The 16,226-nt window shown below is 42.8% G+C and overlaps 1 protein-coding gene across 2 annotated transcripts in view; it reads left to right on the top strand.

Moving 5' to 3' along the window:
* PHACTR3 (phosphatase and actin regulator 3) overlaps window positions 1-16,226 on the top strand; it is a 95,162-nt gene that overhangs the window by 65,851 nt on the left and 13,085 nt on the right. For both annotated transcript variants that reach the window (XM_021416905.1, XM_021416906.1), the window contains exon 8: window positions 2,582-2,735. In XM_021416905.1, coding sequence (XP_021272580.1) covers window positions 2,582-2,735 — 154 coding nt within the window. The remainder of the gene's footprint in view (window positions 1-2,581; window positions 2,736-16,226) is intronic.

Raw genomic sequence — 16,226 nt, forward strand, 5'->3', positions numbered from 1 at the left:
AAAAAGTGTTGTGTGCATATGTAGAGCTCCTTTTTTTCCTTCTAAGGAGCTCTGGACAGAGAAATTCACATGCGCTGCATGGTGCATACATATCTTGCTTTCAGTGCACCCAAGATGCACTGAACTGCCTGTAAATCCACCACACAGATGGCCAGCACATGGCCAGCACATCTATCATGTTCAGGAGACATTGGACTTAGTGTGCATGTGCAGTCTCTCTGCAGCAATCTCCTGGCATGACCAAATTCCCCTTAGCGCCTGTTTAAAACTTACAGGTGAAAATGAGAGCGTGTTCAGAGATAACTGGGAAACTGTTCCTTCATGTGCTGTGGGTTGAGCACTGCAAACACCCGTTTTTTACCCATTCCCACTGAGGTGAAGGCTTAAAAAAGCTTGACAGAGTCCCAAGCCTGTGGCTCAGAGATCCAAGTGTTTCTGATGGAGACATTCATTTAGCAGTACGCTCTGTGTGCAACAGCCAAATAATTTAACTTCTTTTACCCATCTGTTAAACACATACCTAATTCTTCACAGAGGGCTGTATGGTTTAATTTAATTAATGTTTGCAACAGACTTTGAAAGCATTAAGAGGAAGGTGCGAAACAAGGGCACAGCTTTGAGATTCTAATCAGGGTTTTGAGCTCATTAATTTTAGGCCTCTGCAACTATTAAGAGACCTGCCCCTTCTTACCCAGGGATTCCATACCCACTCTCTGCCCCAGTCTTCCCAAGATGCATGTGAGGATGTGCTATAGGTTTTTCCTCCCTGCATGAAGAAATTCAAGATCAATAGTGATAATAATAATGCAGTCCCCCAGATCTTGAGCAAATAAACTGCCAATATTTGAAAATGAGAATCTATTTAGGATTTAGTATCTTGCCAACCTCTAGAGCATCCTTTTTAAAGCAGACTTTAATCCTATCTCAAATGCCAAATAAAAATACCAATTAAATGTCATTTTCTTTAAAAGTGAGATGACCTTTCCTAGAAAAGGTGAAGCATTTCATTTATTTTTTTTAAAGGGCCACAAAACACAACCGCTGTTAAAGTAAAAAGGAACCAAACCAAACAACTGCTGTTGCACACCATGATCCCAAGGTCAAGCAGATGCAAGGTTTAACTGCAGCTCCTGAGTACTCTGACAACATCCATCTGACTGGTGCTACTCTGCACTGAAAATTTTCAGACTGCTGAAGTCCAATAGAAGGGCCATGACAGCACAGCAGAGGTGTACAGGACTCTGGTGTAAATTTACTTACTACAATACACCTGTAATTAATTACTGGAAGACTGCAGTCCTTCCAGGGTGACTCAGCAGCTCACTGAGTTTTAATAGCATTTCCCTCTTCCCTTCTGCACACCATAAGCAATCCACTCCTCAGCAGATAGAGACTTCACCTCAAGCTTTTAATCTGCATTTGAGAATGAAGACTGATTTCTTTGTAAGCAGTTGAAGTTTGCATTCATTTTGTGGTGTACCTTTCCAAACACACAGCAAAATGGCTTTATAAGCTCAGTCGTCCAATTTTCACTTGCTTAGCCTGCTAAAGCCTGAAGAGCTAACGCAAAAGATGCAGAGACACCAAAGCTCAGACAATTCCCTCCAGTGAAAGAATGCTTCAAATGTCACTGGCAGGGTAGCATCAAGGACCCAACATTCTGCACATCAAGAACAGTAAACTCCTGAAAACAGGTTCTGCATGTCCTCCTTGAAGAGTTCTTTTGTAATAGCAATGTTTTAGATCATCTTTTCTTTGACAGAAAACACGTGTTAGCACATTTTACAGTAAGCAGAACAGGTCATGCAATCACAATAAATGTCTATGCCCTGTGTTGCCCAACTGCCCAATTAACTTGCCAACATTCTGAAAAATGACATAAAATACTATGTAAGTGTATAGTATCGATTTAAAATTCTGTTATGATGCACTGTCACCTTGGACAGGATGCAGATACATGTAATGGCTTTCATGTAATGCTACACACAGAGTGTGCTCACAATTTTGATTTTCTGTGTCTGAAAAGCAGAATGACATTAAAAAACCATCATTATATGTAAAATAAAAATACAGGGACTAACTCTGACTATCTCAGTTACCACTGCCTATTGCTGCTTATGCCTGGTCACCCAGAGGGGAAGATGCACACGTTCTGGCCACCTGTCACTGAGCCATCCCATCTCTCTGCAAAGGAACCACTAAATGATTCAGGAAACAGGGACTGCTCTCAGCTATAGGGATGCTCAGAGCTCTGAGACAAGATGCACAGTCTTTGATTTCTAAACTGGAGATGTGAGTCATATCTCAGCTGCAAATAATTTTCTCCTGAGAGCATTGCTTGCTTATAAGGGACAATAAAGACAACGGAGGACTACAACTCTTCTGCATTTGCAAGCAGTTTTGTGTCTGAGCCCTGATCACGAGCACAGCTGTATCACTGCTTATATTAGTGTGTGTTACTGCTCACTGCACACTACACACAAGTTGCTGCCTCTCTGTATAGTTTCCCACTCTTCACACGTTCATTTTTCATCTCCAGGAACTGTCTTTCTAATGTCTTTCTTTACAATCCGTATCCCAGGTACTTTGCCAAGAAAATGTAAGAAAGAACTGCTGGCAGTAAAACTACGAAACAGACCGAGCAAGCAGGAGCTGGAAGACAGGAATATTTTCCCAAGGAGGACAGATGAGGAAAGACAGGAAATCCGGCAGCAAATTGAAATGAAGCTCTCAAAGTAAGTGTATCTGAGAACAGGGGGGAATCTCCTTTTTCAATGAAGTGTCTTCTTAGTACTGTCAAACGAGAAACTGTCACCCAGCCCTGAGCTCATTTCCAGCAGTGAATAACACAAAACCAAGTACATCACATTTTCAGCTGTCAGTCAGTCACATGAAAAAATCTTAACTGCCTCTTCAGTCAGGATTCCATTGATTCCAATGGAAAACAAGACATAAGTGAATGGAGGTTATAAACTTCTGCCAAATCTACCTTGCAGTTCCACAGATGTGCTTAAGATTTTGAGGTCCTCCAAGAAGGCTTGTGCATTAATTTAAAAATAGTAATATAATTATGTATTGATCTGACTTTGCCTTGACAGCACTAGCTGAATTTGAGGATAAAGGCCCTTGCTATAGCTGCATACTTGAAGGGAAAGCTGCTGTGTGCTCTGGTGGCTGTATTCCTGTTTTAAGGAAGGTGCAGCTTCAGCAGCATTGCCCACACATGGGTAACGTGTTTGTGAGTCCTGCTGCGGGGATGGCAGGAATGGTCTGGTTTTGATCAGTAACCAGGGCAACAGTGTAGAGCTGGGTGAGAAATAGCATTACTGTGGCATGTAGCCTAAAGCAAAGACTGAAGGTAACTGTGGGACTGCATCATTTGTTTCTGTGTGTGTGTGGTTGTTTTGTTTTTTGTTTTTTTTTTTTTTGTTTTTTGCTTTTTTTCCCTTAAAAGCTACATTTGGGTATCTGAAAGCATGAATTTTTTAGATGAGACAAAGTGGATTGCTAAATAATGTGTGCTGTGCCTGCCCACACTGGGACGGCGAGCACTGCTCGCCGCCAAAATGCTTGGAATCAAATTGAGAAACATGAACAGAAGTTCATTTTCAAAGCTTATTAAATATTAAATATCTCAAGCCTTTCCTGAAAGAAACATTTATTGATATTTAGGCTAGCTCATTCATGTGTATGCATTTGATTAAACTTTACCTCAAGGGACAGTGAATGAGAGACGCATATGGATCAAAGCACAAGTCCTAACAGAACAGAGCTTTTGGGAAGAAATACCACTGCCACCACCACACTTGCTAAGAAATTAGCTGCTGAATGAACATAGATGAGATTTAGGGTAAACTGTCTGATGCCCCTGCTGTGTTGGAGATGCAGCAGTCACCTTCTTCCAGTGTCACAGGAACTTCTTTGTTCCATGGCAGCACTTTCTATCCAAAGGAGAACAGTGCAGTGCAAGTGACTGTGCAAGACAGCAAATGACAGCTCCTGTCACAAAAAATATGTACATCCTTTGCAAGCAGAAAATACCACATCACAATGTACATTAAATCCTAAGAGGTACAGCCAGAGTAAGACATAGATGTGCCACGTTCATAACCATCATTTTAGGAGAGAAAGTAGACCTTGTATGTTCATTTCAGGGAAATATTTCAAGCTGTGCTTTGATACTGTTAATTCCAGGATTTTGGCCAGTCAGTTGATTAAGAAATGTCTTCATAGGTCAGGTGCCTAATTTTATGGCTTTAAAATGCACCAAAAAAAAAAAGGTTTCCATCTCACTGCATCCCTAAAAACAAGCCGAACCACCACAGAGTATTCAGAGGGAGAAGATTATCTCATCAACAGCCACACCTCATTGTGCTGAAATGCCTGGAAGGTCAGCTCTCTCTTCAACACTGCCTGACTTCTGATGTGAAAGGTCTAACGGAATTGCAGCTTGAGGTGGCATAACTACAGGTTTTATCTTTTCCATTTCATTTGCCATTTGACTTGCTTAATAATGAGCCTGGAGAATTATTTTAAAGGAGTCATAACTCAAGTCAACTATCAGTACAAGGATTTAAAAAGAAAACTGCTCTACTGGTGAAGGAAAGGACTGGTCATCACTAGAAGCTAGGAAATGTACTCTCTATAGATAAAGGCAGTAAAGATAGTCTCCATATTGTCTCTTATGATCTCATGGAGCAATCTGTGGTGCAGGCTATTAGTCTCAATGGTTATGTCTAGAGGATGGCTAAAAGCCAGCTTTGTTCCTAGTGCTGGAAGACAGACTTTCATTTAGCTGCTTCCTCCTGGAACGTGGCAGGTTCAGCGCATCTTGGGAAACAGACGGTGCAGAGATTGCTGGAATAGCCAGGAATGGCAAAACAGATTGGAAGCAACCTCCCACACAACTTCCAGCACATATGTGCACTGGCAGAGCTCAGCTCGGCTCTTAACTCATCCACCAGAATAGAACGTGACCATGCAAACAAGCTCAGGTGACGGATGCACAAAAGAAATATTTACACCAGCAAAACCAAGGAATGCGTTAAAAAATAAAAAACAACATCCCAAAGCTAAAAGTTGGTACTGGCAAAGGCAGAGCAGTCAAAGCCCTAGATTTATCCCTCCGGAGTTTCTGACTAGTTCTCACTCCTTGCAACCCAGACCACCCCAGAGTCCCCACTCAGAGCACAGTGTGACAGCAGCATGGAAACGTAACCGCACTGGGAAGAAGAATGAGCATCTTGGATGAGATTTTGAGGTCTTCACATTCATTCATTTAGTGGTACTTGCGCAGCTTAATCGCTCTGTAGGTGTGACAACTTGGAAGTTTACAGCGTACTGCTAAGTGCTCAAGTACGAGGTGCTATCGGGCAATTGGGATCCCATAGACATGTACACTTTCTGTATGATTTTGCCATTTCCTGTGCAGATTAGAGCACATTACCTCTGTACTGGTAACACTTTGATAATTGCAGTGAATCTACATGTACTATCAGGCTATAGACCTGTCCTTCTGCACAAGAGAATAATGTACAAGCAAATTAGAGAGTTGTTATTCAATTGCTGTCTGCATCAGAATAGCAAGTAAACAGGCAGTTGTTTTCAAGATCAGTGTTTTACAGCACATTTGTAGGGATACCTGCCTAGAAAATTGCCTGTTTCACAGCTAACACAACCTAGCTCTGTAGTCTAGAAAGAAAGCTGTGCTGATGTATATATCGTACAAAATGCATCAAATAATGGAGTATAAGTAACTTAAAAAATAGGAAGACAAAAGAATAGCGTTTTATCAAAACCACTGTATTTTTTCTAAATGGTTCTAGTTGAAATGCATTTTTAAGGCTAGTTGTGAATCTGGCAAGAAAGCCAACTCTGTGCTGTCATGCTCATGAGCAGTTATGCAACCAAAACGAATGCTTATTTTTCTTCTCTTTCCCATTTGTTCCTTCTCAAAAAAGAGCACAAGTGTTCTGTTACATCTTTTGGGCCAGTTTCTAGCTTTACAGCAGCGCAAGTTGACTCACTTCAGACTTACTATTGACTGACAGCAGTCCAAGTACAGAATCAAGTATTCTTTTATGTGCATTTACGCATTTGAAAAGTGTGTTTCCCATCCTCTGTGCTTCCAAGCCAAATTACCACTTGTTGCCGTGGAAACACAGACATCTCCCTCTTCCTCCATCCAAACCGGTAGTATTCCATCTTGCCCATATTTCCCTTTCCAGTCATGTTTTCTGTTATTAATTCATGCATCCCCAGTGCCCCTGGCCACAGTATGTGCTTGCAATATTCTACAGTGCATTAGACAACGGAGATTTTGATACTCCAGGCTCCCAACAGGTCTCGTTTCCAATTATTATGGGTTCAGAGCACAGATAATAAGCCCTCCGTGGAATTCAATGAATTGAGAGCTCTTTGTGTCAAGAGGCAGAGAAGACATTTGCAAGTACGATTATTTGCAGTGACTGCTTTCTGTCTTACAGACCCACTTTGTTCTAGGAGGGGTTTAAGCTGAAACCTGGAGGAGTAAAATAGTTGTTAGTTCAGTTGCTCAACTGAAAAGTGATGTAGGAAAGAGTTGTTTAATTAAATTCGATATCTGACTGCTTGGAAAGTTAACGTTTGAACTGCCTGGGTGGCTGGTACTTCTCAGGCACGCTTTGTATAACCACAGTTAAAGACACTCCATTATTACTTAATGTTTCAATGAAAACATGAATTCCTGGAAAAGATTATACTTGTAATTTTCACTTCATGTTCTGTTTCACCTCCTTGGATATTTGCATAAGTAGACACGAAGCATTAAGCAGCACTTACAAGATTATGGAGATGGGAATTCATATGCAGACGTGTGGGCATAAAAGGAGCCACACAGGAAGAATGACAGCTTTGTGGACCTAAAACTGATCTTAACCATATTGAAAATCCTGGCCCGGGTAAGCAGATCATGCTGGGCAAGGTTTCTTGTCAATGGGAATTGACAAAGGAGGTATCTCTATTCAGATTTACCACATCTGGGTATCTGTAGTTCTAGTCCTGCCCTGAGGTTCTCAGAAAGGCATTTGCAAATTAACTTCCCAGAAAGTGCAGAGGTAGCAAAATGTGGACCCAGATTAGGCTCTGGTTTGTAGCTCAGCCTCACGTAACAGAGCGTGAAGTTCACAGCACTGCTGAAGACAGAACAACGCCAAACAAACAGCACTTCAGATTTGCAGCCTAAAAGCATGAAGTGTGACGGTTCAACACAGAGCAGTCATAAAGGAAAATTTTACCTATTGTGTCCTGTTTCCTAAGAACAGCACAACCAGCACTGCTTCCTTACGGGAATGGCTCAGGGCAGCTCTGCTGAATGGAAAGGCATCAGCCCTCCAGAGAGATCCTCTGGGAAAGTGGGCTCAATTCACAGGACTTGGGGGCATATTTCACTTGATTTTGATCAAAAGGAGAGTGAGGTACAACATATTAATAGCCCTAATGCAGAAAAGTGTTTAGCAGGTGCTGAACTTAGCCCAGTTTAGAGACTGCCCTAAATTTACTTGGAGATTACCAAATGTTGGGTTTTTTTTGATGAAGCTCTGGCTGTGCTCAAATTCCCCCCTTGCTGAAGTAGAAATTAGGGAACTGTCCTGATTTAGATTGTAATTTCAGACTGGCTGGGAAGACGTGACACAGATTTGTGTGAGAGACAGAAAGGCAGGGGCAGGCACAGAGAAAAGATCAGCCGTCACCGCTAATTAGCTGTGTACGATTTACTGCGTGCCCTCCTCATTTGGCAGGAATCCTCCAGGTTACCTTGTCACCGACGCTAAAAATAACCCCGGTGAGCGCAGCGTGGGCGTCTGCACAAGCCGCAGCTCCTTGCATCTGACAAGAGCTAAATTTAGAGCTACGATTTGATTCTGTGGGCGTGTGGGTAAGCCAGGGGAGTCTCCTGCTCTGCACTAGACAGCCCGAGATCGTGACTGCCAGCGGGCTGGGGGGTTGCCGGTGGGGATTTGCATGGGGATGCTGCTTGCAGCATGGGGCTGTGGTATTTCTTTATCAGCTTGCACAGCACTGAAGTGTGTTTAGACGTAGTGCTACGTAAGGACTTGGGATTTTTTTCATGTTCTGGTTCTTTTCCATGATGGGCTCAGCTTTTCAGGCTACAGGGAAAAAAAGAAAAAAAAGACAACCAATGTATTTGGGGAATAAGTAGTAGAAAGACTGGGGAGAGGCTGGAGGACTAGGGGAAGTACAAGCAATGGCTGAGATTTTTCAGAGCTGCCTCTGGAACTTAGATGCCTGAATCCCAAAGGCATTGATATTCCCTGTGTCCTTCCTTGAAGTCAAGCGCTGACACAGTTGGAAACTCTGTACCAGTGACAGACAGCACAGGTCATGCAGTCAAGAGGGTTTGGTGTCTGCTGCTAGAATTACTCTGAGGCTGTCTTCAAGGACGAAAATCACAAGGAAAGAGAGAAAGCTCAAGTTTTGTTCACGTCTCCAAGCAATGAGTGAGTTTAGCCTCCTGTTTACAGCACTTCCCAGGTTCAAGGGAGCTGCCACACAGCTCAAACACGTGTATTAGAAGAAATTCAAGACTATCAGTACTTGACATACCCTGTCCCTTCTTCTTAAGGATGGAAAAGCTCTTGAGGAAGGTACCCCTTGTTCCCTTTCACTTGTTGCATTTGCAAAAATAGAATGAACTTCACTAATACGAATCACTGCAAGTAACAAACCCAGCCCCCATGAGTATGTGGTCATAACAGACCCTCCTGAAAGAAATCCTTTAACAAGAAGTGTTTGTGCTTCAGCAGCGAAGCACAACACACACACAATTAATTACAGGGCACTCTATCAGCTATAGGCAAGAGCCATGAGCTGCACCTGAACAAGAGCCATTTGCTGTATGACACCAGCCCGCTGCATGCCTGGCAACAGTCTTCAGATGCACTACTTCATTTGTAAAGTGTTGCAACAGTGAAGATTTAGTCCCATGAACTAATTTTTGATCTCAGCATTGCACGTATGACTCAAAGCTATTCTCAGTGCAGGTCTGCATCTCTAAAGATTCAGCATGCTCTGTCTAGGGATGAGAAAGTGTTACATCAGCGGGTCACAGCCGATAAAAGATTTCCTTCTGGGAAGCCCAGCTCCTCGTGCTGCTCTGTTCTAGTTCCCTGACTCCAGTGCTGGGCATTCATAATCAAACACGTTTTCCACAGCAGAGCGAAGGCAAGGGCAGCAGGTCAGTGCACAGCAGGGAAGGGAGGAGCAGAGCAGCAGGTGTAAACACAGAAGTATTGAGGGCCTTTTCTGGGACACAGTCAATTTCTCGAACTGATCTTCTAGCCTAAGTGGCACATGTAAAACTAGAAATAAAAAAACGTCAGAGTTCAGAAGGCCTCGATCTATTCCACGTAACTTAGTAACGTAAATAAAATTGCGTGAATACTGCCTAAGCAAGTGTAATTAAATAAGGAAAAAAACATTTTAGGGATGAAAATAGTGCGTTGGTTTTGCCCTGCTAAACTGCCCACAAACAGCATCATGTGTTCAGGCTCAGATCCCCTCTCAAAACCTAAGCATCAGCATGTGCCTGAAGGTTTGGGCCCCAGCCCTGTAAAGAATTGGGCAGTCATAGAACAAAATGGAAATCTGCAGAAAGCCAATAATATTCTGTAACGCTTCAGCTTACACTGGATTATGATTCAGGTCCCTAAGCTGATTTAAAGCACAAGTAATTACAGAAGAAATTAATTTAATTTGCAGAGCTTAGAATCATGGAATCACCAAGGTTGGAAAAGACCTCTAAGATCATCCAGTCCAACCGTCCACCGATCACCAACGTTTCTCACTAAACCACGTCCCTCAAGACAACATCTAAACATTTCTTGAACATCTCCAGGGTAAAAAGAAAAAGAAAAAGAAAAAGAAAGAAAAAGATTAATCACTAGGGACCAAAATAGGCTGTTCTGATTGTCACATCCATTTGTGCTGTTCTGTGACAAAAACCTGACCCAAAGTGCTGTAGCAGTTGTGGGCTACCAAGAGTGCAAGTGGCAATTCAGGCAAAAAGGGGCAAAAAGGCAATTGGGGGCAGCCTTTGCCCTTTGCGGGGCTGGTCACTGTGTTGCTGACATTACTTGGGCTAGGTTCTTGTCACTTGGTCAAGAAACTCAGCAACGATATTTTATGCACTTCATGTTAAGCACTTCCTTCAACCTAGCGAAAAAAAAAGCAAGGTGGGATGGACAGCACGTATCTGAAAGACTATGAATTGGTATAAGCAAAAATCTAAGCCTGAAGAGGGGTTGGCTGTACATTTTTTCAGTTTTAATGTACCCAACTTCAGTCTTGCCACTCTAAATCATATACGAACAAAAAATAAAGAGGTTTTTACTGCTCCCCACTGCCCCCTGTCTTTTATACATAACCAGCTTCATATGCAGAGTGGGTTTAAGTGAGTTTTGCCATGACTGTGGCTGTGAGTTGCTTGCAGAATACCGAAGCAGTTAGAATTTACTTCTCCCACAGAATATGCAGTGTGGCTTTTAGATGGAGGAAGGGAAAAAGATGAAATTTCCTTATGATGTGGTGTCACATGTGAATGCACCATACCTGAGGGCACGCAGCGAGTACCGCAGCGGTGGGTTCCTGCTGATTTACGGGGCAGTGTTGTCAGGTGAATCATTTGCACCTTTGTGTGAAGAATTCCAGCATGGTTTTAGACTTCATTCCAAAAACTGGCCAGACCTAATGGCTCCCCGCATGCGATCCAAGGAAACAGCAATTAACACACCGCAGTTGCTGGCTCTCCAAATACTGCTAGAGTTACTACCATTTCCTCCTCCCACAGCTCTGAGCACAACTTCTGTGGCCTCATTCATTCAAGATCTTAATTCCTCCCAGGAATAGAGGCTTGGGCTTGCCACTTTCATCCTGTAAAACTGGGTCAGTGTAGCACAGTTCCTGCCTTTTTGAAATAATCTCAGGGACGGCTAGGGCGTGAAAAGTGACGGAAATAAATATTTAGAAAATAGGCAGGAGGCAAGGAGTAGAAGCAGGTCAGAATAGAAGGTCTTTGTATTTAATCAAACTTCTTAATAAATATTGTACAGTCAGATTAATTATTATAATGTAGTTCTAGCTAAGTCTTTTTGATTTCATTCCCTGTGCCCACCTGGCAAGCTGCAGCTGTATCACCAGGTCTTGCGGGGTTCCCCTGGTGCTGTGGGTTTTTTCATATAACGTGGGAGCTGCTTGACTCAAACAGAGCACTTCATGTTCCCTCCAATGATTTAATTATCTTGAAAAACAGATGCTGAAGCGGCCAACACACTTCCCTGCCACTCCAGCCTCGGGATAATGATTATTTCCTAGAAATTGCTCTCATTTTCTGTCTTTTTCTGTAGCTGTCGTGTTACGTATCAAAAGACTAAAAAGGCCTCTCAGGTTTATCAGTCTGTGCTCAAATATTTATCCAGTGAAACAAACAGCACGCTCTGAGGTTGGGGACCTCCTGTTGAAAATCCCCATTGCAGAGGACTCTCCATGCAGCTAGGAAACAGACTGGCTTGAAGAGCCAGCGCGTTAGTGAAACCCTAGTCTTAAATCACCTTAGAAACAGGTTTCTTCAGCCTAGTTAGTTCAATGTGGCACAAAGATGTAACAGTTATTTTTTTAATTAAATTTATACAAAATCTGGCCGAGACACAAACGGTAGAATAAAGACTTGAGTGCCTCACTGTTGGAAAAAAAACGCACTCAAAATGAAGACAATGTGGCTCACAGATGAACTTCTGCTTCCATTTGCTTGAGATGATCATATTCACTGGGCAAATCAAGTTGAGAATGAATTAATACTTCCTTAGTTTTTCAGAAATAACAGTAAAAACAGAGCGAGGACAGCCTCTCCAGATAGCAGCTAGTCTATTGCAAGGAGACCCGCCTAATTGGAAGGTGCTTGCAAAAGCCATTTTCTGGACAGCCCACACTGTGGCCTTATTATTATAGTTATCTCAGGGGGTGGCTACAATACTTAGAAATACCACCCAACAGGAAAGATCCTCCTTTCCAAGAGAAGATGAAATAAACCAATACTAATGTTGGAAGGGAAGTTGTATTTATAGATGCCATATTATTACTTTTAAAGCAATCTCTTTGCAGGTTGTACAACCTGAAGGAAAAAGATAACAGAGAATGACAGGTGTGTGGAAACGGCAGCCTTAGCTCCATGAGGGTGATGAGGTCAGGGTTAGCAGGGACTTGCTGGCACACTGGAGATTCTGGGCTCAAATGCATCATTCCATCAACTGCAGTGAAAAAAATAAGCCAAAAAGGCCTAGAAAATCTGTATGATGGAGAAGTACAGAGAAGGCATTTCCTAGCTTTGTTGGAAAGTCACCGCCACCTGGCATTTCTGTGCTTCGCTCCAGCAGCTCCAAGCAATCACTCAGCAGACAAAGCAACTCCAAGGCAGCACTGATGTGGTACACGTGAATCCTCTTTCAGGAACAGAGACCTTCCAAATGCTTTCTGATGTAGCCTTGCACCGACAGAAAAACACAGTTCATGTTGTTCCACATAAAAGAAATGTCAAAACTAAGTGCTTGGGTCAGTGTGAAGTGTTACATAATTAAATTCTTATATTTTATTCAGTTTATGAACCTCTACTTCAAAAGTACTGAAAATGAATGGATAACCATAGCAGAGATTTTGAAAAAAATATATATTAAAATTAAATTTAAAAAAAAAAATGAAAAATCAATGCAGTGAAGAAGCAGATTCCAAGCATTCTATAGGCAAAGGCTGCAGGGCTCAGGCCAGCCCTGGTTAATGATAGCAGGACAGCAAGCTGCAGGTCTAGCTCTGAGCTGGAAAAAGCTGCGCTAACAATAGCATGTACGACAGAAACAGAAAACAGTATGACAGATGGTGATATGCTATCTGGAGGCAGGGATATCCCAACCGATTGGAGATGCTGCGTGGGTGAGTGAAAGGAAAGAACTAGGAAGGGCTTGCGTTGCCAGGGAGAGCATTCCCAGAGAGATTCCTACCACTTGACAGCAGGTGTGCAGCCCCAGACACGGTCCCAGCAGGGACTGTCTATCCCAGGAGCATTTGCAGCTTTAGGAATCACTATCACTTCGGTTTTTTTCTTTAGGGATTACACAAAGCCAAGACAGCACTGTGATTTCCTTGATTTAAGAAGTGATTAAGAAAGCTATCCCCTGGCATGAAGCCTGACAGTACAACCAGTTTGCAAAGCACAGTGGCACGCCCTCTCCATTCCAAGCTGCTGGGTTAGCAGGCTCACAGAGATCGAAAGCAACAGCTCTGGAGAAGATTCTTGCTGTTGCTTTAAGCGACACCTTGCAAAGGCCAAGACACTGCAGATCTTTACCTGTTACTTCACAGGCTTTGCAGATTGCCAAAGGGTCCCTTATGTATAAGCACAGGTTACTGGGAGCAGAGAAGTGGATTCTGCAGAGCTCACATTGCACGGGGAAATTCTCAACAGTTTTATCCATGGCAAGAATGGCCATTCTCAAATTATTTTGCATTAATTGAAGATGTGGAAGAGAATTTACACAAAGTCAGCTGAGGCAGGCTGACAAGCGACGCCTACCAGCGTTTCTGCCTGCTCTCTGCAAATCCAGCTGTGGCTCCTTCCAGTGACCCAAATCCCAGCAGTACATTGCAACGGCATCTGTTTATAGAGGTAACTGTTTATATGTTGGGCAGACAGCGTTGCAGGATCCTTTTAACAGGGAGCATCCCAGCTGAATTCACAACATTTTGGAGCACTTCCATCTACATGCAGTATCTCCATTTGATGAATTCTGAAATGCAGCCTGTGCTACAGTTCACACTGACACATCTTCTGACATTTTGGCCTCCTGTCACTGTTCCCTCTGACTGTGGTGGCTGAAATTGCATTCCTGGCTGTGCAGGAAGAGGAGTCGTGAGTCTACAGATGCCTCATTTTTGCAGGGCTCAGGGATGGCTGGCAATCCAGCCTCAGTCTCTCTAGAGGATTTCAAGCATAGGCATTGTATTAGGCATCGTTTACACAGTGAAATGAAAAAGGAAGAAAAAAGTAGGTTTTAAAACATAATTACACAGCAAGCATCCAGGAGTACGTAACTGTCCCACTAGGAATATTAGAAGGTCTTAGTAAAACAGTGGGCCCTACTGCGGGGCTAAGATCTGCTTCTGGTCTACTAGTGATTAACTTGCAGGCTCCCCACTGTTGCTCAAGCAGTTACTATCAGAGCTGATTTTAGTATCACTTTGGCAGTGGTAGATGTCTCTATTTAAAATAATATAAATAGTAATACACACTTAATGGGATAGAGAGAAACCCTTGGGATTTATATAATTCCTTTTGTTTGCTTGTCCTCAAGTATCCAACCCATAGTGTTCTCACTTTGCCTGTCTGAGATACGTAACATTCATCTTCTTTTTCTGTGGGAACACAGGGCTCCAGAGTTTTACTCCTGCTTCAGAGAAAAAAAATTAGAAATCTATTGCTTTGCAATGAAACACTATTCGCCTTTTTCAGTGACCTGCACAGTGTGACCTAGATCATAACCAGTATATGGTTTCAGTCAAAAGACCCTTCAACATATATTTAATACAAACACCCTTGAGCCCTCATCAGCCTCCAGCACAGAGTTGCACTGGGAGCCTGCACCACTTGAGCTGTGATTTGAAGAACATGTTCTTTCAGCAGTTTTTCTTGCTGAGCTATTTTTAGCTTGACTCTATTCCCCAAACCTCTTCCTTGTCCAGCTGCAAGGCAAAGCAGAAGCAGCAGTGAGTGGTAGTGTGGCTTGCAATGACATTGCTACGAAAAGAGATGTTCTAACTACAGCCTCGCAGCATGTCTTCAGCTGAATAACCAGTTGTAATTTCATCACACTAATGACTAAATGTTGTAATTGTGTTACAAACAGGATAGAACCACTACCTAGCAGCTCCCTCAGACCAAAGAGTGGGGAAAAGCAGGTGGAAGAGAGAGGGAGAAGCTCCTGCTCTATTACATTCACAGCAGAACTAAGCCATGTTATTTGTTAAATAATAGCCAAGCTGAAAATTGAAGCTCTTACATCGGTCCTGGAACATAGCACAACATCCTCCAAGGGTCCTCAACTGCAGATTGAGAGAGGTACTAAAGCAAAAGCTTCCAGAAGGTGATGAAAGGATGCTCAGCATCTTCACCTGACATTGCAGCAGGCCTTTGAGCCATAAGATTGGCTCTGCACTCCGGCTGTGTCTGGCCTTTCTTCTTCACGCCTCCAGAAAAAACAAGTATGCAACCAAAGGTCAAATGCTGCAGGACTTTCACAGGTGGTGAACACAGTGATTACTGCAGAGGCTTCTCCATCAGAATCCTCTCACATAATTAGGCACTGGCTCTGTGCTCATCACTAAGCAGCACTATGCAACCGTAAGGCTGTCACAAGGATGCAGGTCCTTTGGGGACATTACCGGGATCACGGTACAAGGGTCATGCTGGGAGAGTATGTAGTTTTTATTCCCACTGAAATCCAAACTACTCAGCACAGGGTGTTTACAATAGAAACTATAACGATGGGCAACTGAAAGATGAGGGCCAACATAATTAACAGAACTTTTGCTGATTTGCAGCCTTGAAAATCCAAACACAACTGAAAGCCAAATAAATGAATAAGATGCATAATTAAAGCAAAATGCATGGCTATTGCATTTATCCAGCATCTTCTACTGGGTAACTAAAAGCATTTTTTTTTTGTTTTAATGTAAAAAATAGCTTGGGGGGAAATAGACACAAATATCAGGCAATTTTAAAGCAGTAAACCTTTGGCACGCAACCTGCTGAACTGAGCATACCAAGTCTCCATTTTCATACTGTTCTTAAGCCTCCTACTATCAGAGAACAGCAACTACTGTTACAGGAAATGCTGGCACGACACCCAGCTACCACTTTGTATGTGCTCCAGAACTGCCTTGGTGGGGAGAACAAGTTTGTGTTTCGTTGCCTGCCTTCTAATTTTGTACAGAACAAAGTCTGTAAAAGGCAAAGTCCCTCCTACCAAGGATTTACTACTACCCATAACTGTACTCTGCAGGCAGCACTGCGCTGCCACCGCTCAGCGCGTGGGTGATTCAAAGCCCTGGCACACATCCTTTTCACAGCCACTTATGGGAAGGATGAAAATAAATTTCTTGTCGAATTGAACACGATGTTCTGA

The sequence above is a fragment of the Numida meleagris genome, chromosome 19 (assembly GCF_002078875.1).
Source record: "Numida meleagris isolate 19003 breed g44 Domestic line chromosome 19, NumMel1.0, whole genome shotgun sequence".
Taxonomy (NCBI): domain Eukaryota; kingdom Metazoa; phylum Chordata; class Aves; order Galliformes; family Numididae; genus Numida; species Numida meleagris.